Source organism: Tachyglossus aculeatus, chromosome 23, assembly GCF_015852505.1.
Source record: "Tachyglossus aculeatus isolate mTacAcu1 chromosome 23, mTacAcu1.pri, whole genome shotgun sequence".
NCBI lineage: Eukaryota > Metazoa > Chordata > Mammalia > Monotremata > Tachyglossidae > Tachyglossus > Tachyglossus aculeatus.
Genome location: NC_052088.1, coordinates 10,078,409 through 10,097,158, shown reverse-complemented (window position 1 = coordinate 10,097,158; position 18,750 = coordinate 10,078,409). Strand labels below are relative to the sequence as shown.

General features: G+C 44.0%; 1 protein-coding gene across 1 annotated transcript in view; it reads left to right on the top strand.

The window, feature by feature from the left end:
• The window catches only part of TENT2 (terminal nucleotidyltransferase 2), a 67,110-nt gene that overhangs the window by 38,953 nt on the left and 9,407 nt on the right, over positions 1–18,750 (top strand). Inside the window, exons 9-12 of the mRNA XM_038765778.1 lie at positions 1,685–1,761; positions 2,128–2,256; positions 5,099–5,142; positions 11,933–12,069. Coding sequence (XP_038621706.1) covers positions 1,685–1,761; positions 2,128–2,256; positions 5,099–5,142; positions 11,933–12,069 — 387 coding nt within the window. The remainder of the gene's footprint in view (positions 1–1,684; positions 1,762–2,127; positions 2,257–5,098; positions 5,143–11,932; positions 12,070–18,750) is intronic.

The window sequence follows — 18,750 nt, the reverse complement described above, 5'->3', positions numbered from 1 at the left end:
GCTTACAGTCTAGAGGGGGAGAGAGACATCAGTATTAATAAATTAGGGTCGTGTACATAAGTGAGCCCGCTGCTGGGTAGGGACCGTCTCTATATGTTGCCAACTTGTACTTCATCATCATCATCAATCGTATTTATTGAGCGCTTACTGTGTGCAGAGCACTGTACTAAGCGCTTGGGAAGTACAAATTGGCAACATACAGAGACCGTCCCTACCCAACAGTGGGCTCACAGTCTAAAAGACTTCCCAAGCGCTTAGTACAGTGTTCTGCACACAGTAAGCGCTCAATGAATGAATAAGTACTGTGGGGCTGAGGGAGGGGTGAATAAAAGATGCAAGAGTGATGCAGAAGGGAGTGGGAGAAGAATAAAATCCCTGCCCACAAGGGGTTTACAAAGTAGGGGGATAGACCGGCATTAAAATTAATTACAGGTGGCTACGGACAGTAAATGCTATAGGGGTAGGATGATAAGTCTAGATCTTAGATGATCTAGATGATGATCTAGATGATCTTAGATGATCTAGATCTAGATGATGTCTAGATCTTCTAGACTGTGAGCCCACTGTTGGGTAGGGACCGTCGCTATATGTTGCCAACTTGTACTTCCCAAGCGCTTAGTACAGTGCTCTGCACACAGTGCTCAATAAATACGATTGATTGATTGATAACAAAGTGCTTGAGGGATACGGACGTGAGTGCATAGGTGATACTGAAGGGAGGGTGTTTTAGGGGAAATATGAGGGCTTAGTCAGGGACGCCTTCTTGGAAGACATATAATTTTAGCACAGTGTTGCACATGGGGAGAGAGGTTGTCTGTTGGCCGCCACTGCAGATTTTACAATAAATCTTCAAAGGCTTCCAGCTGCAAAAAAAACAAAGCTCTTGGGGGTGGGGGGGAATTAATTATGGATATTTTGAGAGAGATGGTCCCATTTGCAGAGGCCCACTAGCACCGGTACTCTTATCTGAGAAGAATTGCAGGATGGATTCAATCGTCCCGTTGCCACACCGTGGTTGTTTGCATAATCCAAAATGTCCCTTTCTGTAGTGGAAGCATTGCTACAGAAGGAAGAATTTTCATTGATCAATCAATCAATCATATTTATTGAGCGCCTACTGTGTGCAGAGCACTGTACTAAGCGCTTGGGAAGTACAAGTTGGCAACATATAAAGACAGTCCCTACCCAGCAGTGGGCTCACAGTCTAAAAGGGGGAGACAGAACAAAACCAAACATACTAACAAAATAAAATAAATATTGATAATCTTATTTTGCATGCCTTCGTGATGTTCTGTCTCGTCGTTTAGACTTTAATGTTAAGAGCAAAGGCTCATTCTTTGCTGCTCAAATAATCATGTGAAAAAGCACGGTGCTGGTATTAGCCATCCTGGTGGAGATGATGTTTTAAAAATATCTTTTGTTCAGTAAAGATGCGTGCGGTCTGTTAAATTTTCATCACCCTCTCTCACGCTTAACCACAACATAGGAGTGAAACTGGTGGTAGTAAACACGAGGAACTAAAAATGTACAATTCTGTTGCCTTCAATCTGCACACTGCCCAATTTTATTTTTCCAGCTCATAGGTTCCTGCTACCTCAAGTGGCTAACTCTTACTTTAGTCTGTTAAATTTCATCCCGGAATTGATTGATTAAACTTGTAATTGTGGTTGTTTGTATTTTTCAGCTGTGTGGAATTTGACTTGAATGTAAACAATGTTGTAGGAATAAGAAATACATTCCTTCTCAGAACCTATGCATACCGTAAGTTGTTTTAGATACTTGCCGACCTTTTAATCTTCTGTTAAATGTGTTGAAGTGAGTCCCGATGTTGGTATGATTGTTTTAATATATGATCCATTGCGTTACCGCAAAGAGTGCAGCAGTTTCTATCCCCTCAAATTGTTGCTCTAAATATTGTCAAATAAATATTTAAAATGTTCTGTTGAGATTTGGGGATGGCTGAACCAAGGGAAGTTGAACACTAGAAAGCTAAATGCCACTGTAGAAAGATCCAGGTTGAGCCCAAATCACAATTCGCAAGGAGGCGGATTTGTTAATGGGTGTGTGTGGGGGGAAATTCTGTAAATAGTTTGTAGTTACTCTTGTACTTACTAATTTCACTTGCAGTTGAGAATCGAGTGCGTCCCCTAGTACTGGTGGTTAAGAAGTGGGCGAGTCACCATGACATCAATGATGCCAGTCGGGGTACTTTAAACAGCTACAGTCTTGTACTGATGGTTTTGCACTATTTACAAAGTAAGTACTGTGTGTGTGTGTTCGTGTGTCCGTGTCCCCATCCATTTGTTCGTTCTTTTCTTTTCCCCTCACTGATGAAATGGAAGTGAGGTTAATCTTCATTATAATGCTCCCCTTACTGATCTTTTCCTGCTATGGAGTCATTTTAAAAGCTTTGCCAGGGAATTAGTTCTCTCCCATAATGTCACCCTGAATATGCTTGTGTAAAAATTTGAATCCCCTGTAAAACCTTAGAAAGGAGCTTCACTTGGTTTTACCCTCCTTTTAGCAACACTAACTTCTCCTAGAAGAAAGCTCAACTGTTATGTCCTTTATGGATCCCTTATCTTGAGTACTCAAGGTTTATAAAATATGCTCAACTATCATTCGTATTAGTCGGTTTTTGTATTCCCCCCTTTCCTTATAAACTATAAGTGAGTCCGGATTGGAAATGTAATCGCAAAGGCTTTAGACCCTTAATATACTCTGGTTCAGGGATGAAGAGGTCAGTTGGTTGCGATGGGCCGAGAGACCAAGGCCCTAAGCCTGGGAGTTTTTGATTGACTAGGGACCGTCTCTATATGGTGCCAACTTGTACTTCCCAAGCGCTTAGTACAGTGCTCTGCACACAGTAAGCGCTCAATAAATACGATTGAATGAATGAATGAATTGACTAATCCTTCCTTGCTCCGAGAAAGGATAAGACCCGGGTGGCACTGCTGGTAGAGAAATGTCACCCAGTCGGTGCAAATGTAGCCCTGCCCTCTAAGTTATCATTCTTCTTTACTTGTAAGGATTAAGCCTGCCTGGAAAAAGTAACTTTCCTCCTCATTTGAGTGATTTATGCCTAGGGGATAGAAGACAGGACCACAAGTAACTGAATACACTATCTTATTTGGCAAAGATATATATGTGTGTGTGTTTGTATATGTATATGCTTGTATATATGTATATCCACACATGCGTATGTGCATGTATGTGTGTATATATACACTTACGCATGTGTATACATGCATGCATGCACATATACGTATAAGTGCATGTGTATATATGTATATATGCATATACAAATATGCACGCATGTAAGTATGCATATACAAATATCCATGCATGTCTGTGTGCATGCACATGTATGCATGTGTATATGGGTGTATATATATACAAAAAAGAGAGGTAATTATGGGGTAAAAGTCCATAACAGCTACTGAAGCTGTCCATACTTCTCTTCTTCCCTCCATGGTTAAGTTGCACCTTTCCGCTAGAATGAAAGCACGGCTTCTACTCCGCTTTCATCCCTTTGCTCTCGACTGTGTGCATATCATCCCTGTGCTCATTCTCAATGGAAATTTCAGTGTTTAAATGGGTTGTTTTCTTTCAAGGTCCTTCAGTTTTCTCCTCTTCCCTAATTCAACCACTTGTTTTGTACTGTTCTGTTCCGTCAGAAATAGCAAGCATCCAGAACTGAAGGGACTGAGGCTTGAGTAGACTTCTTTTTAGGACCCAAAGTCCTTTATTTTGGACCCAGAGTCCTTTTTTTGAGGACCCAGGGTCCTCAAGAGCGCTTGGATGCCTCTGAAAAGCAGGTTTACCCTTTCCCGCTCTTTTTCTTCTCCTCTCAGTAAAACCTTTAGATCCTAATAGCTTTCTAAATTCCTGCACTGGTAAGTAAGCAAAATTTCCCCCTGATATCACACAGGACACCATGGGACTTGTATTTTGGTGTTTATTCGCTCTCTTCATGTTGAAATAGGAAAACACTTCCATGTGTCCAACATCCTCTGTATCCCCAGACTGCGAATAAAGAGAAGCCTTAATAGAGGCTTTATGATGCTGATAAGGCCTTATTAGATGTAATTTGTCTTTCGGAAGCTATAGACTCTGAGGGAATATTGAAGAACTGACTTCTCCCCTTTTTTACCAGTGTAGCTTGAAACCATGGAATATGCCACATCTACTGAAAAGTTCCATTCATAGCTATTTGGCTTTGAGTTGTTTTATGTATATTGTATTGCTAATAATGAGATAACTCACCATTCTCAGTGTGATCAGGGAATGTCTCATTTCTATCATTACATCGTACTCTCCCAAATGCTTAATACAGAACTCTACGCGCAGTAAGCGCTTAATAAATACGATTGATTCTGAAAAATAAAAGGATTTCCTTCTGCTGCTATATGCAGTGTATAGTCTCTGGGAAATCATGAATTTGCAATCCTGTATTGGAGTAAAAAGTACTGTATTTCATAGGGATTTTTCTTAGAATGTATTAGATCGGCCCATCGTATACGACATATTGACGATGCCAAGTTAGTTTCAAAGGTTTCGATGACATTGGAGCAGAGTTACTGTCAGATACTTGGAGAAAAATTCATGATGGCAAAAGTTCCATTAATATTTAGGAAGGTAATTTTGCATGTGGAGGGAAATCTATTTAGCAGCCTATTTGGAGGAGAGATCGTTTTTACATCCCTCACCCTCAGCCCTTTCTTTTAATCTTCTGGCTGATTGTGTTTTTAATTTTTTCTCCCAGTGCTCCAGTGTTCCTGGAGTTAGTACATTTTAGGATTTTTGTTTGACCCATTTTACCCAAGTCGTAATTTTAAAGAAAGAATAGCGCTGGTGTACATAGAATTGTTTACTCTGTAAGTAAGAAATCGCATTTCATTATTAAATAATGCTTTCATTAGATGCTTTTGAATTTAATGGAAATGATAAACACCCCAGGTTGTCTGGCAGCTGTTGAATTTCAGGGGAAACGTTTACCGTGGGCCTTCTCCGTCTCACACCTATGGTGGAACTGTCAAAATGATTGCTTTTTTGGAATTTTGTGAATCACAGAAGCTTTACACTTTTTTTTTTCTAGCCCTACCTGAGCCCATCCTTCCATCCCTCCAAAAAAAATATCCAGTAAGTGTTTCTTATGAATTACGAATTTCATCAAATGTATATTAGAACTGATTTATCTTCAATTTTACTGTGGATCTGGAAGTAGCGGATTGAGTCAGTTGGCCTGCCATCAGAATGTATTTGAACATGATTCTGCAGATTGTCAGTGCTGTAGTTGCTTGTCGGTGGGTAACTTGCCAGTTGAGGCTGTGGTGGCTTTGTCTGATGATAAACGAGGTTGTCAATGGGAGTTGAAGATGTACACTGTAATAATAATAATAATAATAATAATAATAATAATAATAATAATAACGGTATTTGTTAAGCGCTTGCTATGTGCCAGGCACTATTCTAAGTCTGGGGTAGGTACAAGGTAATCAGGTTGTCCCACGTGGGGCTCACAGTCTTACTCCCCATTTTACAGATGAGGGAACTGAGGCACAGAGAAGTTAAGCGATGTGCCCAAGGTCACACAGCAGACAAGTGGCGGAGCCGGGATTAGAACCTGCACCCTCTGATTCCCAAGCCCGTGCTGTTTCCACTAAGCCACGCTGCTTCTGTAGACTGTAAGCTCGTTTTGGACAGGGAACATGTTTGACAATTCTGCTGTATTGTACTCACCCAAGTGCTTAGTACAGCGCTCTGCACATAGTAAGTGCTCAATAGGTGCCACTGACTAACAGAATTTCCTGTTTACTGGGTTAAATTCCCCTTGGTATGTCCCAGAGTTTCCCCCTTCCAGTTTCTAAATAGAGTTCTTCTATCGTTGTGTCAGTAGGGATTCGACATCTCTTTTCCTTTTCCTAATCCTGATTCCCTGTCCAGGGGTGGTAGGGAGCGGAAACATGAAAAACGGATAGCTCTGTGGCTACTTCACTCCCTCATTTGATCTCACCGGTTTGTAGAACAGGTTTGGTGGTGGTGGTTGTTTCAGACGGTATTTGTAAAGCACTTACTAGCGCTTAGTACAGTGCTCTGCACACAGTAAGCGCTCAATAAATACGATTGAATGAATGAATGAATGTGTTAGGCACTATACTAAGTGCTGGGGTAGATAAAAGCTAATCAAGTTGGACTCTGTCCTGTCCTACAAGGGGCTCACAGTCTTAATCCCCATTTTAGAGATGAGGTAATGGAGATGCAGAGAAGTTAAGTGACTGGCCCACAGTCACACAGCAGACAAGTGGCACATGCAGGATTAGAACCCAGGTCCTTTTGAGTCCCAGGCCCACACTCAGTCCACTAGACCATGCAGACATTTATCTGTTGTCCTGGAGAGAAGATCTTGAGGGCCTTATTGACAGCTCTTGAGGAACTCTTTTTTTCCTTACTTCTCTGTGATTTTTGTTCCAAGCTATCCCTTTGGTGTCCTTTTTTGACAATCCACTCTTTGTCCGTTGGATTCCGATCTCATCTTTGGTACTGGTTTTATTTGGGAACAATCTTGTGACCGCTTACTGCTAATGGTCAGTGTGAGTTGAATCAAGGACACGATAGCCCTCCATCCGAAGGTCACATTCTATTTCTGAATAGAGTTGGTAGCATATAATTGGATGAACGATACAGAAACGGTACCGTTCCCAGTTGTGATTTATAATATCCCAGAGAAAGTTACAGAATTTATACTCTAGTGGGCTATCGCTATGCTGACCAAACTTTTACCCTCAGCGGTATTTATTGAATGCTTACTATGTACAGAGCACTGTGCTAAGTGCTTGGGAGAGTATGGTACAACAGAGTTCCTTGCCCACAACAAGCTTATAGCCTAGAGGGGTGAACAGACATTACTATAAATAATTTATAGTATATCACATATAGGTTTGAACTAAAGTGCTGTGGGACAAATTTCAAAGATTAAGGGGATTAGGAAGCATTACCATGAGATTTTAAACTCACGCTCAGGGAGCATGTCTCTCCAAACTGTTGTTCTGTGCTCTCCCAAGTACTTTAGTACGGTGCTGGGCAGGCAGTAAGCGCTTGGGAAATACGATCAATTGATTGATGAGAACAAATGGCAAGGAGGGCGAAGATCTTTGTTTACCGCTGGTGGGAAACACCGTCCATATACAATTTTTATTACGGAAGAAGTTCTGTATTTGAAAAACCCTAAGGTAGTTTTCAAATCAGCCACTAAAATCAACGAGGAAATCTTTTTAGAAGGGAAATGAAATATGGTGCTAGAAAGAAAAATTTGAATTTGGCTGGGGTGGAGGAATCAGGAGGGAAACACCAATCTCAAACTTCATAAAATGACAGTCAGTAGGACTTTGGGCATCACTAGCAGACAATTCATTCATTCATTCAATCGTACTTATTGAGCGCTTACTGTGTGCAGAGCACTGTACTAAGTGCTTGGGAAGTCCAAGTTGGCAACATATAGAGACGGTCCCTACCCAACCGTGGGCTCACAGTCTAGAAGGGGGAGAAAGACAACAAGACAAAACATATTAACAAAATAAAATAAATAGAATAAATATGTACAAATAAAATAAATAAATAAATAGAGTAATAGACAATACCAGGATTCACCTAAGGAGAGCAACTCTTGATCAAAATACCACTCGAGGGAAATCAGACCATAATTGTGGTACTTGTTAGTGCTTACGTGTCTAGGGCGCTGTACTGAAGGGGCCGGTTGAATCAGGCTGAGCACAATCCCTGTTCCCCCACGGGGCTCACTGTCTCAATCCCCATTGTACAGATGAGGTAACTGAGGACCAGAGAAGTGAAGTGACTTGCTAGGGTCTCACAGCAGACAAAAGTGGCAGAGGCAGGTTTAGGATCCAGGTCCTCCTGACCCCCAGGCTGATGCTCTATCCACTAGGCTACGGTGCAGTGAACCATCACCACTTGGCAAACCTTGGGATCCAGATAAAGGGGATTGCTCATCTGAAAATTAAACCCGTAGATGAAGCCAGCCAAGGAGCACATGCACCAGGTGATAAAAAAAAAAAGCTAAAGCGATCCAAAGTCAAGCAGACTGCATTGAAACTAGGAATTCTGTGAATCCTTGAATCAGTCGGTGGTGTTCATTGAGCAACTGGGAGGTGCAAAGCATTGTTCTAAGCACTTGGGAGAGAAAAACAGCATACCCCGTCTGTTCTTAGGTAATTTACAATCCATTGAAACTATATAGAGCCGTATGAAGCCATATGCGTGTAAATTGCTCCAGGCAAGAAAATGATAACATTTTTCTGATCACCTTCAATAGCAGGGATGAGGTTCCGCAAAGGGTAGTTAATCCACCTACACAGAAGCGGTGAAGTCATCGGCATAGCCTAGAAATAGCCTCTGGTTCCGAGAAACGGTCTGAAAATCCTGGCTGAACACTTTAATAGCGATTAAGACTTCAGAGAGTTTCTTGTTGGTCATTTTGTCAGTGAGTCACCCAGTTTCTTGAAAAGTGAATATTGGAACCAGCCTGAAGTAAATAAGTGCTGAAGACCTTAAACTAAAGGGAGCAGACTCTTTTGGGTTAAAGTAGGTGGTATCCTCAGATGGTGACTCTTTTTATTTCCTTGCAACATGACTAAAAGTGCCCTGCAGTACTTTGCATTTGTTTGGGATTTCGAACTTTACAGTTTATGAATCACCGAAAGAACAGTGAGTGACAAGGCAGCAAAGCATTCTGCTGCTGGAGAAAACAGCCATAATACAAAAATTTATACAAAGGTAGCTTCTTCAAACTCTCTACCACTTAGCCCATTAATTCCCAGTGGTTCAAAATAGTTCTTTAATGTGATTTTCCCATAATCAGGTTCTTCAGGAACACAACTACTGCGTTCTATTAGAAATGACTCTCTGAGTTAATCATTGGAAGGAAAAACATTTTGTCTTGCAAATGTAAAATTGTGGATCCTGAGGTAGTTGCACAGTGGCTTTCCTCTCTCCTTGGTAAGGATACAGTTGAGATCGAAACTTGTTTCCACTTTTAGTCTCTGAGTGAAAACACGTTCATAGACTGGAGAGGACAGTGTCAGCGAAGCCAAGGTTGGATAGGGATTCCAGGAGAAGGGGGGGGGTCCACAGTGTCAAAGGCAGCTGAGAGGTGGAGGAGGATTAGGATGGAGTAGAGGCCGTTGGATTTAGCGAGAAGGAGATCATTGGTGACCTTTGAGAGGGCGGTTTCTGTGGAGCGAAGGGGACGGAATCCAGATTGGAGGGGGTCATCATCATCATTATCATCAATCGTATTTATTGAGCGCTTACTATGTGCAGAGCACTGTACTAAGCGCTTGGGAAGTACAAATTGGCAACATATAGAGACAGTCCCTACCCAACAGTGGGCTCACAGTCTAAAAGGGGGAGACAGAGAGAGGGTCAAGGAGAGAATCGGAAGAGGGGAATTTGAGACAGCGGGTGTTGACAACTCACTTAAGGAGTTCGAAGAGAAATTGTAGGAGGGAAATGGGGTGATAACTGGAGGGAGCCGAGGGGTCAAAGGGAGGGTTTTTTTAGGATTGGGGAGACATGGGCATATTCGAAAGCAGTGGGGAAGAAGCCATTGGAGAGCAGACAGTTGAAGTTGGCTCTTAAGGAGAGAAGAAGGGAGAGGGCGAGAGTTTTGATAAAGTGCCAAGAAATGGGGTCAGTTGTGCAGGTGGAGGGGGTGGCTTTTGAGAGGATGCAGGAGATCTCTTATAGAGATACTGCTGGGAAGGATGAGAGAGTTGAAGAGGGGGCGGGAGAAGGGAGGGGCTGAGGAGGGGCAGGGACAATTTTAGAGAGCTCACCCCTGATAGTGTCAATTTTCTTAATGAAGTAGGCGGCCAGGCCATTGGGGGCAAGGGGAGGCATTGCGGGGAGACGGGACCCCTGTCTGGGGGCCATTTATCTTCAAACTTGTTGATGAGAAGAGTTCTAATTGCTCCCCTTATTTCTTTGAGAACCAACACCCATAGCCGTTATTCAAAGACTGCATAATTATGTTATATTGACACGGTCATGGCCCAACAAGTAATTCATGCAATTCACCTGACAAAATTGCACTGGGCAGATCCCAGACCTCCAGAACAGTCGTTTCCCGAAAGCTGCACTTTAAGTCAGATGTTCTAAGTTGGAACCAGTTTTCTCATAGGAACAGTGTTATAAAGGAAAGATTGGTTCCTGAACTGAGATCAGGCCCCGTGTTTTTGCCAAAATCACCCAGAACTGTGTATTCCTTTAAAATCTAGCTACATGAATGCATTTGCAGAGAATGAGAGGGTTTTTCAGTGATGGGGTCACCAGCATTTAGTTCACTGAAGTCAAATGGATGTGTTGACCCCGCCCTGGTCAGACAGTCGATCAGTCATCAAAAAAGATACGGGCCCAGGGAGTCAAAAGGACCTGGGTTCTAGTTCCAGCTCTGCTCCTTGTCTGCTGTGTGACCTTGGGGAAGTCACTTCACTTCGCTGTGCCTCGGTTGCCTCATCTGTAAAATGGGGATTAAGACTGTGAGCCCCGTGTGGTTGGACAAGGACTTTGTCCCATCTACTCCAGTTCTTATGCCTGTCACACGGTAAGTGTTTAACTACCAAAAAGAGAGAGAGAGAGGAAACTGAGGCCAGAGCGGGTAAGTGATATTTCCATGGTCACACTGTAGGTCAGTGAGCGAGCTGAGCCTCTCACCCAGGTTTCCCGATTCCCGGTCCTGTGGTCTTTCCTAAAATGAATACCTGTAGGTCCTCCGGCTAGGATAAGAATTCTCAGATCTGGAAGTTCCCAACAGGGTGGGATTTGTGAGAAGAATGGAAGGAGACGTCGGGAAGATCAAGATTAGTCTCCCGCACATCATTCTGGCTTGGTTGTGCTTGGAAACTGGGGAAATCACCCTGGAATTAAATGAAGATCTCCCATGTAGGGCCCGATCTATCCACCAACAAATGTCAGCTGCCCTTTTCCTAAGTGCCTGCCACTTTCTTCCACAGCCCATAGCCTCACTTGCTTTGCCGTTGCCTCGAGTTCTCTCACTAGATGGCCACTTGCTTTCCCTGCTCTCTTTCCCCTCTGTGGCTACTGAAAATGGGGAAATCTGGAGAAGCGGGGTGTCCTCACTGAAATCACTCAAAGGACTTTCTGAGGAAGTAGGGGTTGCAAAGTACTGCAGGACTCTTTGCAGTATCTTCTGCTCCACAAGCAGCAGTATGACATAGTGAATAGAGAACGGGCTTGGGATTCAGAAGATCACGGGTTCTAACCCCAGCTCTGCCACTTATCTGCAGTGTGACCTCGGGCAAGTCACCTAACTTACGTGCTCCGGTTACCTCGTCTGTAGAATGGGGCTTGAGGCTGTGAGCCCCATGTGGGACATGGATTATGTCCCACTTGATAGTAGCTCGTAGCAACTCCAGCGCTTAGTACAGTGCCTGGCACATAGAAAGTGCTTAACAAATGCCATAGTTATTATTATTGTAAGAGCTGTTCCTGAGAGCACCATAGTAAGGATGAGGAGAAAAAAAGAAGTCTGCTAATGATGGAGATGCCTTTAGTGTCTTCAGCAGCTTGGGCAGATTTGGGATATAAATGAGGAGAGCTTTCCCTACTCTAAAGCCCATATGGCCAACTTCTGAAGCCAAAATTGTAGAATAAATGAGTAGCTTTCAACTGTTCTTGGGATTCTCCCAACCTGCTATGGAAAATAGTGACCTAGAAATCACCCCCACCCTCCCTCTATGGCTGAGGTTAGGAGGAAGGGAGGGGAACGTTTTTCCAAAATATACCTGTTAGTACAGTGTTGCTTCTGTCACCTTCCAGGAAGCTTTTGATTCGGTTCCCCAGAATCCTTTTATAATATATAACGCTGCCCATTTTATCCTTTTTATTTTGGCAGAATTCCTTCAGCCCGTCTATGCAGCTGCACCATGTACACCAAGCTTCGTGCACCATCCCTCCTTACCTCTCAAAGAACGGAGCAACCCTCGGTGACCTCTTACTGGGCTTCCTGAAATACTACGCCACCGAGTTTGAGTAAGTGACTCTTTCAGTGGCAGCGTCCTCACTCTCTTCCCCTTGCAAGATGTAATTCTGTTTTCCGTATCATTCCTTTTGAGGACAGAGTTGGCCTGAGCTGCAGAGTTCATCACTGCCCAGAAGAGGCTGTAGGGGAACAAAATTTGGTATTGAAACTACAGCTTTTTCCCCTTTATAATGAGCTTCATTTTAGCAGTTCTTTGGAGTTAGCGGTATTGAATACTTACAGAGAACAGCTGCGGAGTTTTCCTTGACCCTAAACCCTCCCCACGACTCCCTTGAGCTATCGCCCCATCTCCCTCTTACCATTCCTCTCCAAACTCCTTGAGCTGGATTTTGAAAATGGCTGCTTCCAATTCCTCTTCTCCAACTCTCTGCTTGACACCCTCCAATCTGGCTTCCTCCCCCTTCACTCCAGAAACTGTCCTCTCAGAGGTCACCAGTAGCCTCTGTCTCGCCATCCTAAATCCTCCTCAACCTCTCAGCTGCCCTTGACACTGTGGTACACCCCCTTCTCCTTTGTGGGCTCCTCTTCTGCCTCCCTCCCCCTGACTTTGGGTGTTCCTCAAGGATCAGTTGTGGATCCCCTTCTATTTTCCATCTACACCCACTCCCTTGGAGAACTCATTTGCTCCCATGGCCTCAACTCCCGCCTCTATGTGGATGATACCCATCTCTACATCTCCAGCCCCGATCTCTCTCCCTCTCTGCAGTCTCACAGTTCCTCCAGCCTTCAAGGCATCTCTACTTGGATGTCCTCCTATCACCTGAAACTTAACAAGTCCAACTCCTAATCTTCCCACCCAAACCCTGTCATCCCCCTCACTTTCCCACCACTGTAGACGGAATCCTTCCTGTCTCACAAGCCTGTGACCTTGGCGTTTTCCTTGACTCTTCTCTGTCATTCAACCCATACATTCAATCCATCTCTAAATCCTTCACAACACTGCTAAAATCTGCCCTTTCCACTCCATCCAAACTGCTACCACATTAGTACAGTCACTCATTCTGTCCCGCCTGGATTACCGCATCAGTGTCCGTGCTGACCTCCCAGCCTCCTGTCTCTCCCCACTCCAGTCCATACTTCACTCTGCTGCCCAGATCGTTTTTCTACAAAAAAGTTCAGGACATGTTTTCCCCCTCCTCCAAAAACTCCAGTGGTTGCCCATCCACCTCTGCATCAAACAAAGACTCCTCACCACTGGCTTCGGAGCAGTTCCTCACCTTGCTACTCTCTTACTACAACCCAGCCCTCACACTTCTCACTATATCTTGATCTCCTGTATCTCATTCGTTGATTCATTAATCTTATTTTTTGAACAGATACTGTGCACAGTCCTTGCCCACGTCCTGCCTCTGTCCTGGAAAACCCCCTCCCTCCTCAAATCCTAGAGATAATGACTCTCCCCCTCTTCAAAACTTAATCCAAGGCCCATCTTTTCCAAGAGGCCTTCCCATCCTAAGCTCCCCCTTCTTCTTCTCCCACTCCGTTCTGCTTCATCCTGACTTGCTTCCTTTGTTCTTTCCTCCTCCCACCCCCACAGCACTTACATATCTGCAATTTGTTTATTTGTTTTGATGTCTCTCTCCCTGCCTCTAGACAGTTAGCCCATTTTGGGCAAGGAGTGTGTCTGTTTATTGTATTGTACTCTCCTAAGTGCTTTACTAAGATTTTCTAAGCTTTACTAAGTACAGTGCTCTGCACACAGTAAACAGTAAAGCAGTAATTATGATTGAATGAATGAAATATTATCTAATCTTGGCTTCACTGACACTGTCTTCTCCTCCTCCGATGGTCCCTCTTGCTGCTCCTTCAGTCTCATTCACTCTTGCTGCTTCTTCTCTGTCTCCCACCTTCTAACTGTGGGAGACCCTTAAGTCTCAGTTCTGGGTCTCCTGCTATTCCTCGTTACACCCACTCCCTTGGAGAGATAGTATAATGCTCTGCACACTGTAAGGACTCAGTAAATAGCAATGATTGATTATGGGGCAAGAACTGTGTCCTACCTCACTAACTTACATCCACCCCAGCACTTAGGACAGTGTTTGACATGTGATAGGCACTTAAGAAATACCAGAAGTATTGGAAATGTGTAAATAATAATAATAATGATGGCATTTGTTAAAGCACTTACTACGTGCAAAGCACTTTTCTAAGCGCTGGAGTGCTGCCTTTCCTATTTCATAAAGATTTATGTCCCTTAAGTATCGAAGAAAGTGCGCTTACGTGATCTTTATGTACAGAAACCCCAAGTCCTACTTGTGCAAGCGACCAGACAGCAGTTTTTGAAAATTGCTTAATCAACTGTATGCATTAGACCAGAGGTAAGATTTCAGAGCAAGATAAGTTACATCTGCCACCCCTGGTATCTCTTTGAGAATTACTCTCCCAGGACCAGGATCTAATTTTACTCCGCTGGCCTTGAGTGACAGCAGCAGGTTTTTCCCTCGGTAGATTCTTGTAGTAGGGGAAGCGCTTGATTTGATAAATGCCTTACTTCTAGGCAGTGCATCTGGATAAAGGAATTAGATGCTGAATTAACACTGGACCCAAAATACCATCTCGTGTTACAATCCAAGATTGTGTTGTTGAGAGTGAAAAGTATGTAGGCCTCATATTTATGGGTTTTGAATTTTTGGCTTGAGCTATAGAAGCCTGTTCAAAGTTTTGAGCAGTAGTAAGTAAAGGGTAAGCACAAAGTTAGTGCTTAAAATTATCATTATTTGTTTTTCTAAGGAATATCTGTGTGCCAGTGTATCAAGTATGGGGCTCAGTAAGCATTCTAGGGGACCCCTCTCTCCATCCCTTTTTTCTCAAGGGATTTCACACGGTCATCTTCTTCTGGAGGAATGGCAGAGAGCCAAGCCCCGGTGATCGAACTGTCTACCAAAAAATGATAGCCAACCCGTGGCCTCCGTCTAACCCATTGTGGAATATGAATTCCGGTGATAAGACGGGAAATTGGGATTGAGATGAATTGACATTCAGTGGGGGAAGCGGAATTTCTGTGATTCAGGGAAAGGATTTAAATATCTGAAATCCTACTTCAGTGCTCCAGCTGTCTTAGAGAAAGCACAATTGTGAGGGGTTTTTTTTTTTGGCTCGTTTTTTTCTGCACTAACTGCATTTTCACCTGCTAAACATTCGGTTTGTTTTATTGATTGACACCAGGAGGCAAGTAGCAACCGGAATCAGTAGTCCTCTACTTTCAAAAGCCTTATTAAAATCACATCTCCTCCAAGAGGGCTTCCTCAATTAAGCTTTCTCTTCTCCAACTCCCTTCTGTGTCACCTACACACTTGGATCTATTCCCTTTAAGCACTCGATATGCACCTCAGCCCCATAGCACATGTGTACATATCTGTAATTTATTTGTTTATATTACTGTCTGTCTCCCCTTCTAGACCGCAAGCCCCTTGTCTTCCACCTCTGTTGACTTGTAGTCTCCCGAGCACTTAGTACAGTGCTCTGCACACAGTAAGGGTGCAGATTGATTGATTGATTGATCGATTCATCATTTGCACTTGAATTGTTGATTTTGTTTGGAGGACGGTAGTGTCGGTTGTGAATGACCGCTAAGGTTTGGTTTTATTCGCCTCTCCGGCCCGATAACCCTTCTGATGAACTGTAAGGTGCGCTCCTGGGCCCCGTAGTTAGAGCGCTAAATGGTTGTCTCGTAAAATATTCCGCTTCCCGCTCCAACCTGTGTCTTTGGAGCTGCCGTACTCGCTGCCTCTTTACAGTAAGTAAAATCCAGTTTCTCACGGTAATGTCTCCTTTAACGTTTGCTTTTTCCCTCAATTGACAAATGCCTCTCGGCTTTGAATTTTCTGGCATTCTACTGTCTTTGAAGCAAGTTAAAAGGTAGCTTCATTGATGGAAAGGAGCCCAGTTGGTTACTCCATCAAAACAGCAGTTTATCCTCCTCATCCCCATCCTAATGGAGAGAGGGTGGGCCTGGGCGTCAGAAAACCTGTATCCTGTTCCCGCTTCCATCGCTTGCCGGCCGCCTGCCCTTGGACAAGTTATTTAACTTCTCCGTGCCTCAGCTCCATCCGCAAAATGGGAATTCGATCCCTGTTTTCCCTCCGACTTAGTCTGTGAGCCACACGTGGGACCTCATGATCTCGTATCTACCCCAGCGCTTAGAGAAGCAGTGTGGCTCAGTGGAAAGAGCCCGGGCTTTGGAGACAGAGGTCATGGGTTCAAATCCCAGCTCTGCCAATTGTCAGCTGTGTGACTTTGGGCAAGTCACTTCTCTGTGCCTCAGTTACCTCATCTGGAAAATGGGGATTAAGACTAAGAGCCCCCCGTGGGACAACCTGATCACCTTGTAACCTCCCCAGCGCTTAGAACAGTTATTTGCACATAGTAAGCGCTTAATAAATGCCAACATTATTATTATTACAGTGTTTGACACAGAGTATGCACTTGACAAATACCACAGCTGTTATGTCTGTTTTTTGATAGTGTCTGTTGAGTGCTTACCATGTGCAGAGAGCAGTGTCCTCACCACTTGGGAGCCCATAATGGAGAAGGAGTTTACAGTCCCGTAGCGGGAGAGAAAGTAGACACAAATTCCCAAATACAGAATGGGTAGAATAAGAGAAAGGCATCAAATGATTAAAAAGCACGTCAGCCATGTAAAAAATAGATGTAAGTATTCATGAATGCCTAGATGAGTGATGGGGATCGCACAATCTTCTTCTGGAGGATTAATCATGGGCATGCCTCTTGTAGACAGCGACTTTGTAGGAAGAATGGCCTTTGGTGCTACAGAGCAAGGAGGGAGTTCTGAAAGGCATCAATCGTTATATGTTGCCAACTTGTACTTCCCAAGCGCTTAGTACAGTGGTCTGCACACAGTAAGCGCTCAATAAATACGATTGATTGATTGATTGATTGACCCCCCATAGGAGAGCCTGATCACCTTGTAACCTCTCCAGCGCTTAGAACAGTGCTTTGCACATAGTAAGCGCTTAATAAATGCCATTATTATTATTATTATTACTATTAATAATAATCAGTGATATCTGTTGCGCTCTTACCATGTGCATAGCACTGTACTAAGAGCTGGAGCAAGCACAATTTAACAGAGATGGTAAATGTGATCCCTGCCCACAAAGAGCTCACAGTCAAGAGGGGAAAAACAAACATTAAAATAGATTAGGGATAGGAGAGGTATTAGAGTATAAGATTATTTACCTGAGTATCTTTAATTCTGTTTGTTCTGACGACTTGACACCTGTCCACATGTTTTGTGTTGTTGTTTGTCTCCCCCTTCTAGACTGTGAGCCCATTGTTGGGTAGGGACCGTCTCTATATGTTGCCGACTTGGACTTCCCAGGCGTTAAGCACACAGTAAGCGCTCAATAAATACGATTGAATGAATGAACAAGTATCGTGGGGCCGGGGTATGTGCCGGAGTATACCCAGACAAGGTCATTGGCATCGCAGAGGGGAGAGCTTTGTTTGGGAAGGTCTCTTGGAGGAGATAGGGTTTTAGGAAGGTTTTGAATCAATCAATCAGTAGTATTTATTGAGCGCTTACTGGGTGCAGAGCACCGCGCTAAGCACTTGGGAGAGTACAATGTATACATATATACATTGTACTCTGTATATATGTATATATGTTTGTACATATTTATTACTCTATTTATTTTACTTGTACATATCTATTCTATTTATTTTATTTTGTTAGTATGTTTGGTTTTGTTCTCTGTCTCCCCCTTTTAGATTGTGAGCCCACTGTTGGGTAGGGACCATCTCTATATGTTGCCAGCTTGTACTTCCCAAGCGCTTAGTACAGTGCTAAGCGCTCAATAAATACGATTGATTGATTGATACAATGTAATAGATGCATTCCCTGCCCACGACGAGCGTGCAGTCCAGCTGGGGAGACATTTGTGAGGACTTTAACCGGGGTCGTGATGGTAGTGGGATAGAGGAAGGAGCAGAACGGAAATACGTGGGAGAATGGGCAGGCTATAGAGCCAGTCTGACTGGGAAGAAGAAGGCGTAGAGGAATAGAAGAAGAAACCACGGCGGCACTCCTGGGGAGCAGAGAAGCGGCGTTGTCTAGCAGACAGAGCCCGGACCTGGGACTAAGAAGGGCCTGGGTTCTAATCCCGGCACGCCACGGGTCTGCTGTGTGATCTTGGGCAAGTCACGTCACTTCTCTGTGCCTCAGTTCCCTCCTCTGTAAAATAGGGATGGAGACTGTGAGCCCCCCGTGGGACAGCGACCGTGTCCAATCCGATTTGCTTGGGTCCACCCCAGCGCTTAGTACTGTGCCGTGCACATAGTAGCAAATGCCACAAGTGTGGTGCCTTGCGCAAAGTACAACAAACCACCACAGTGGTTCTGGTGGTGATGCTAGAAACAGATGGAAGATGACGCATTCATCTCTGAGCACATTGAGTTAAACAGTTGGCACTGACCAAAACCCAGGAGAAAATTGCCAAGCAAGGGTAATGCAAGTCGAGAAACAGCGTGGCTCGGTGGAAAGAGCCCGGGCTTTGGAGTCAGAGGTCACGGGTTCAAATCCCGGCTCCGCCAATTGTCAGCTGTGTGACTTTGGGCAAGTCACTTAACTTCTCTGCACCTCAGTTCCCTCATCTGTAAAATGGGGGTTAAGACTGTGAGCCCCCCATGGGACAACCTGATCACCTTGTAAC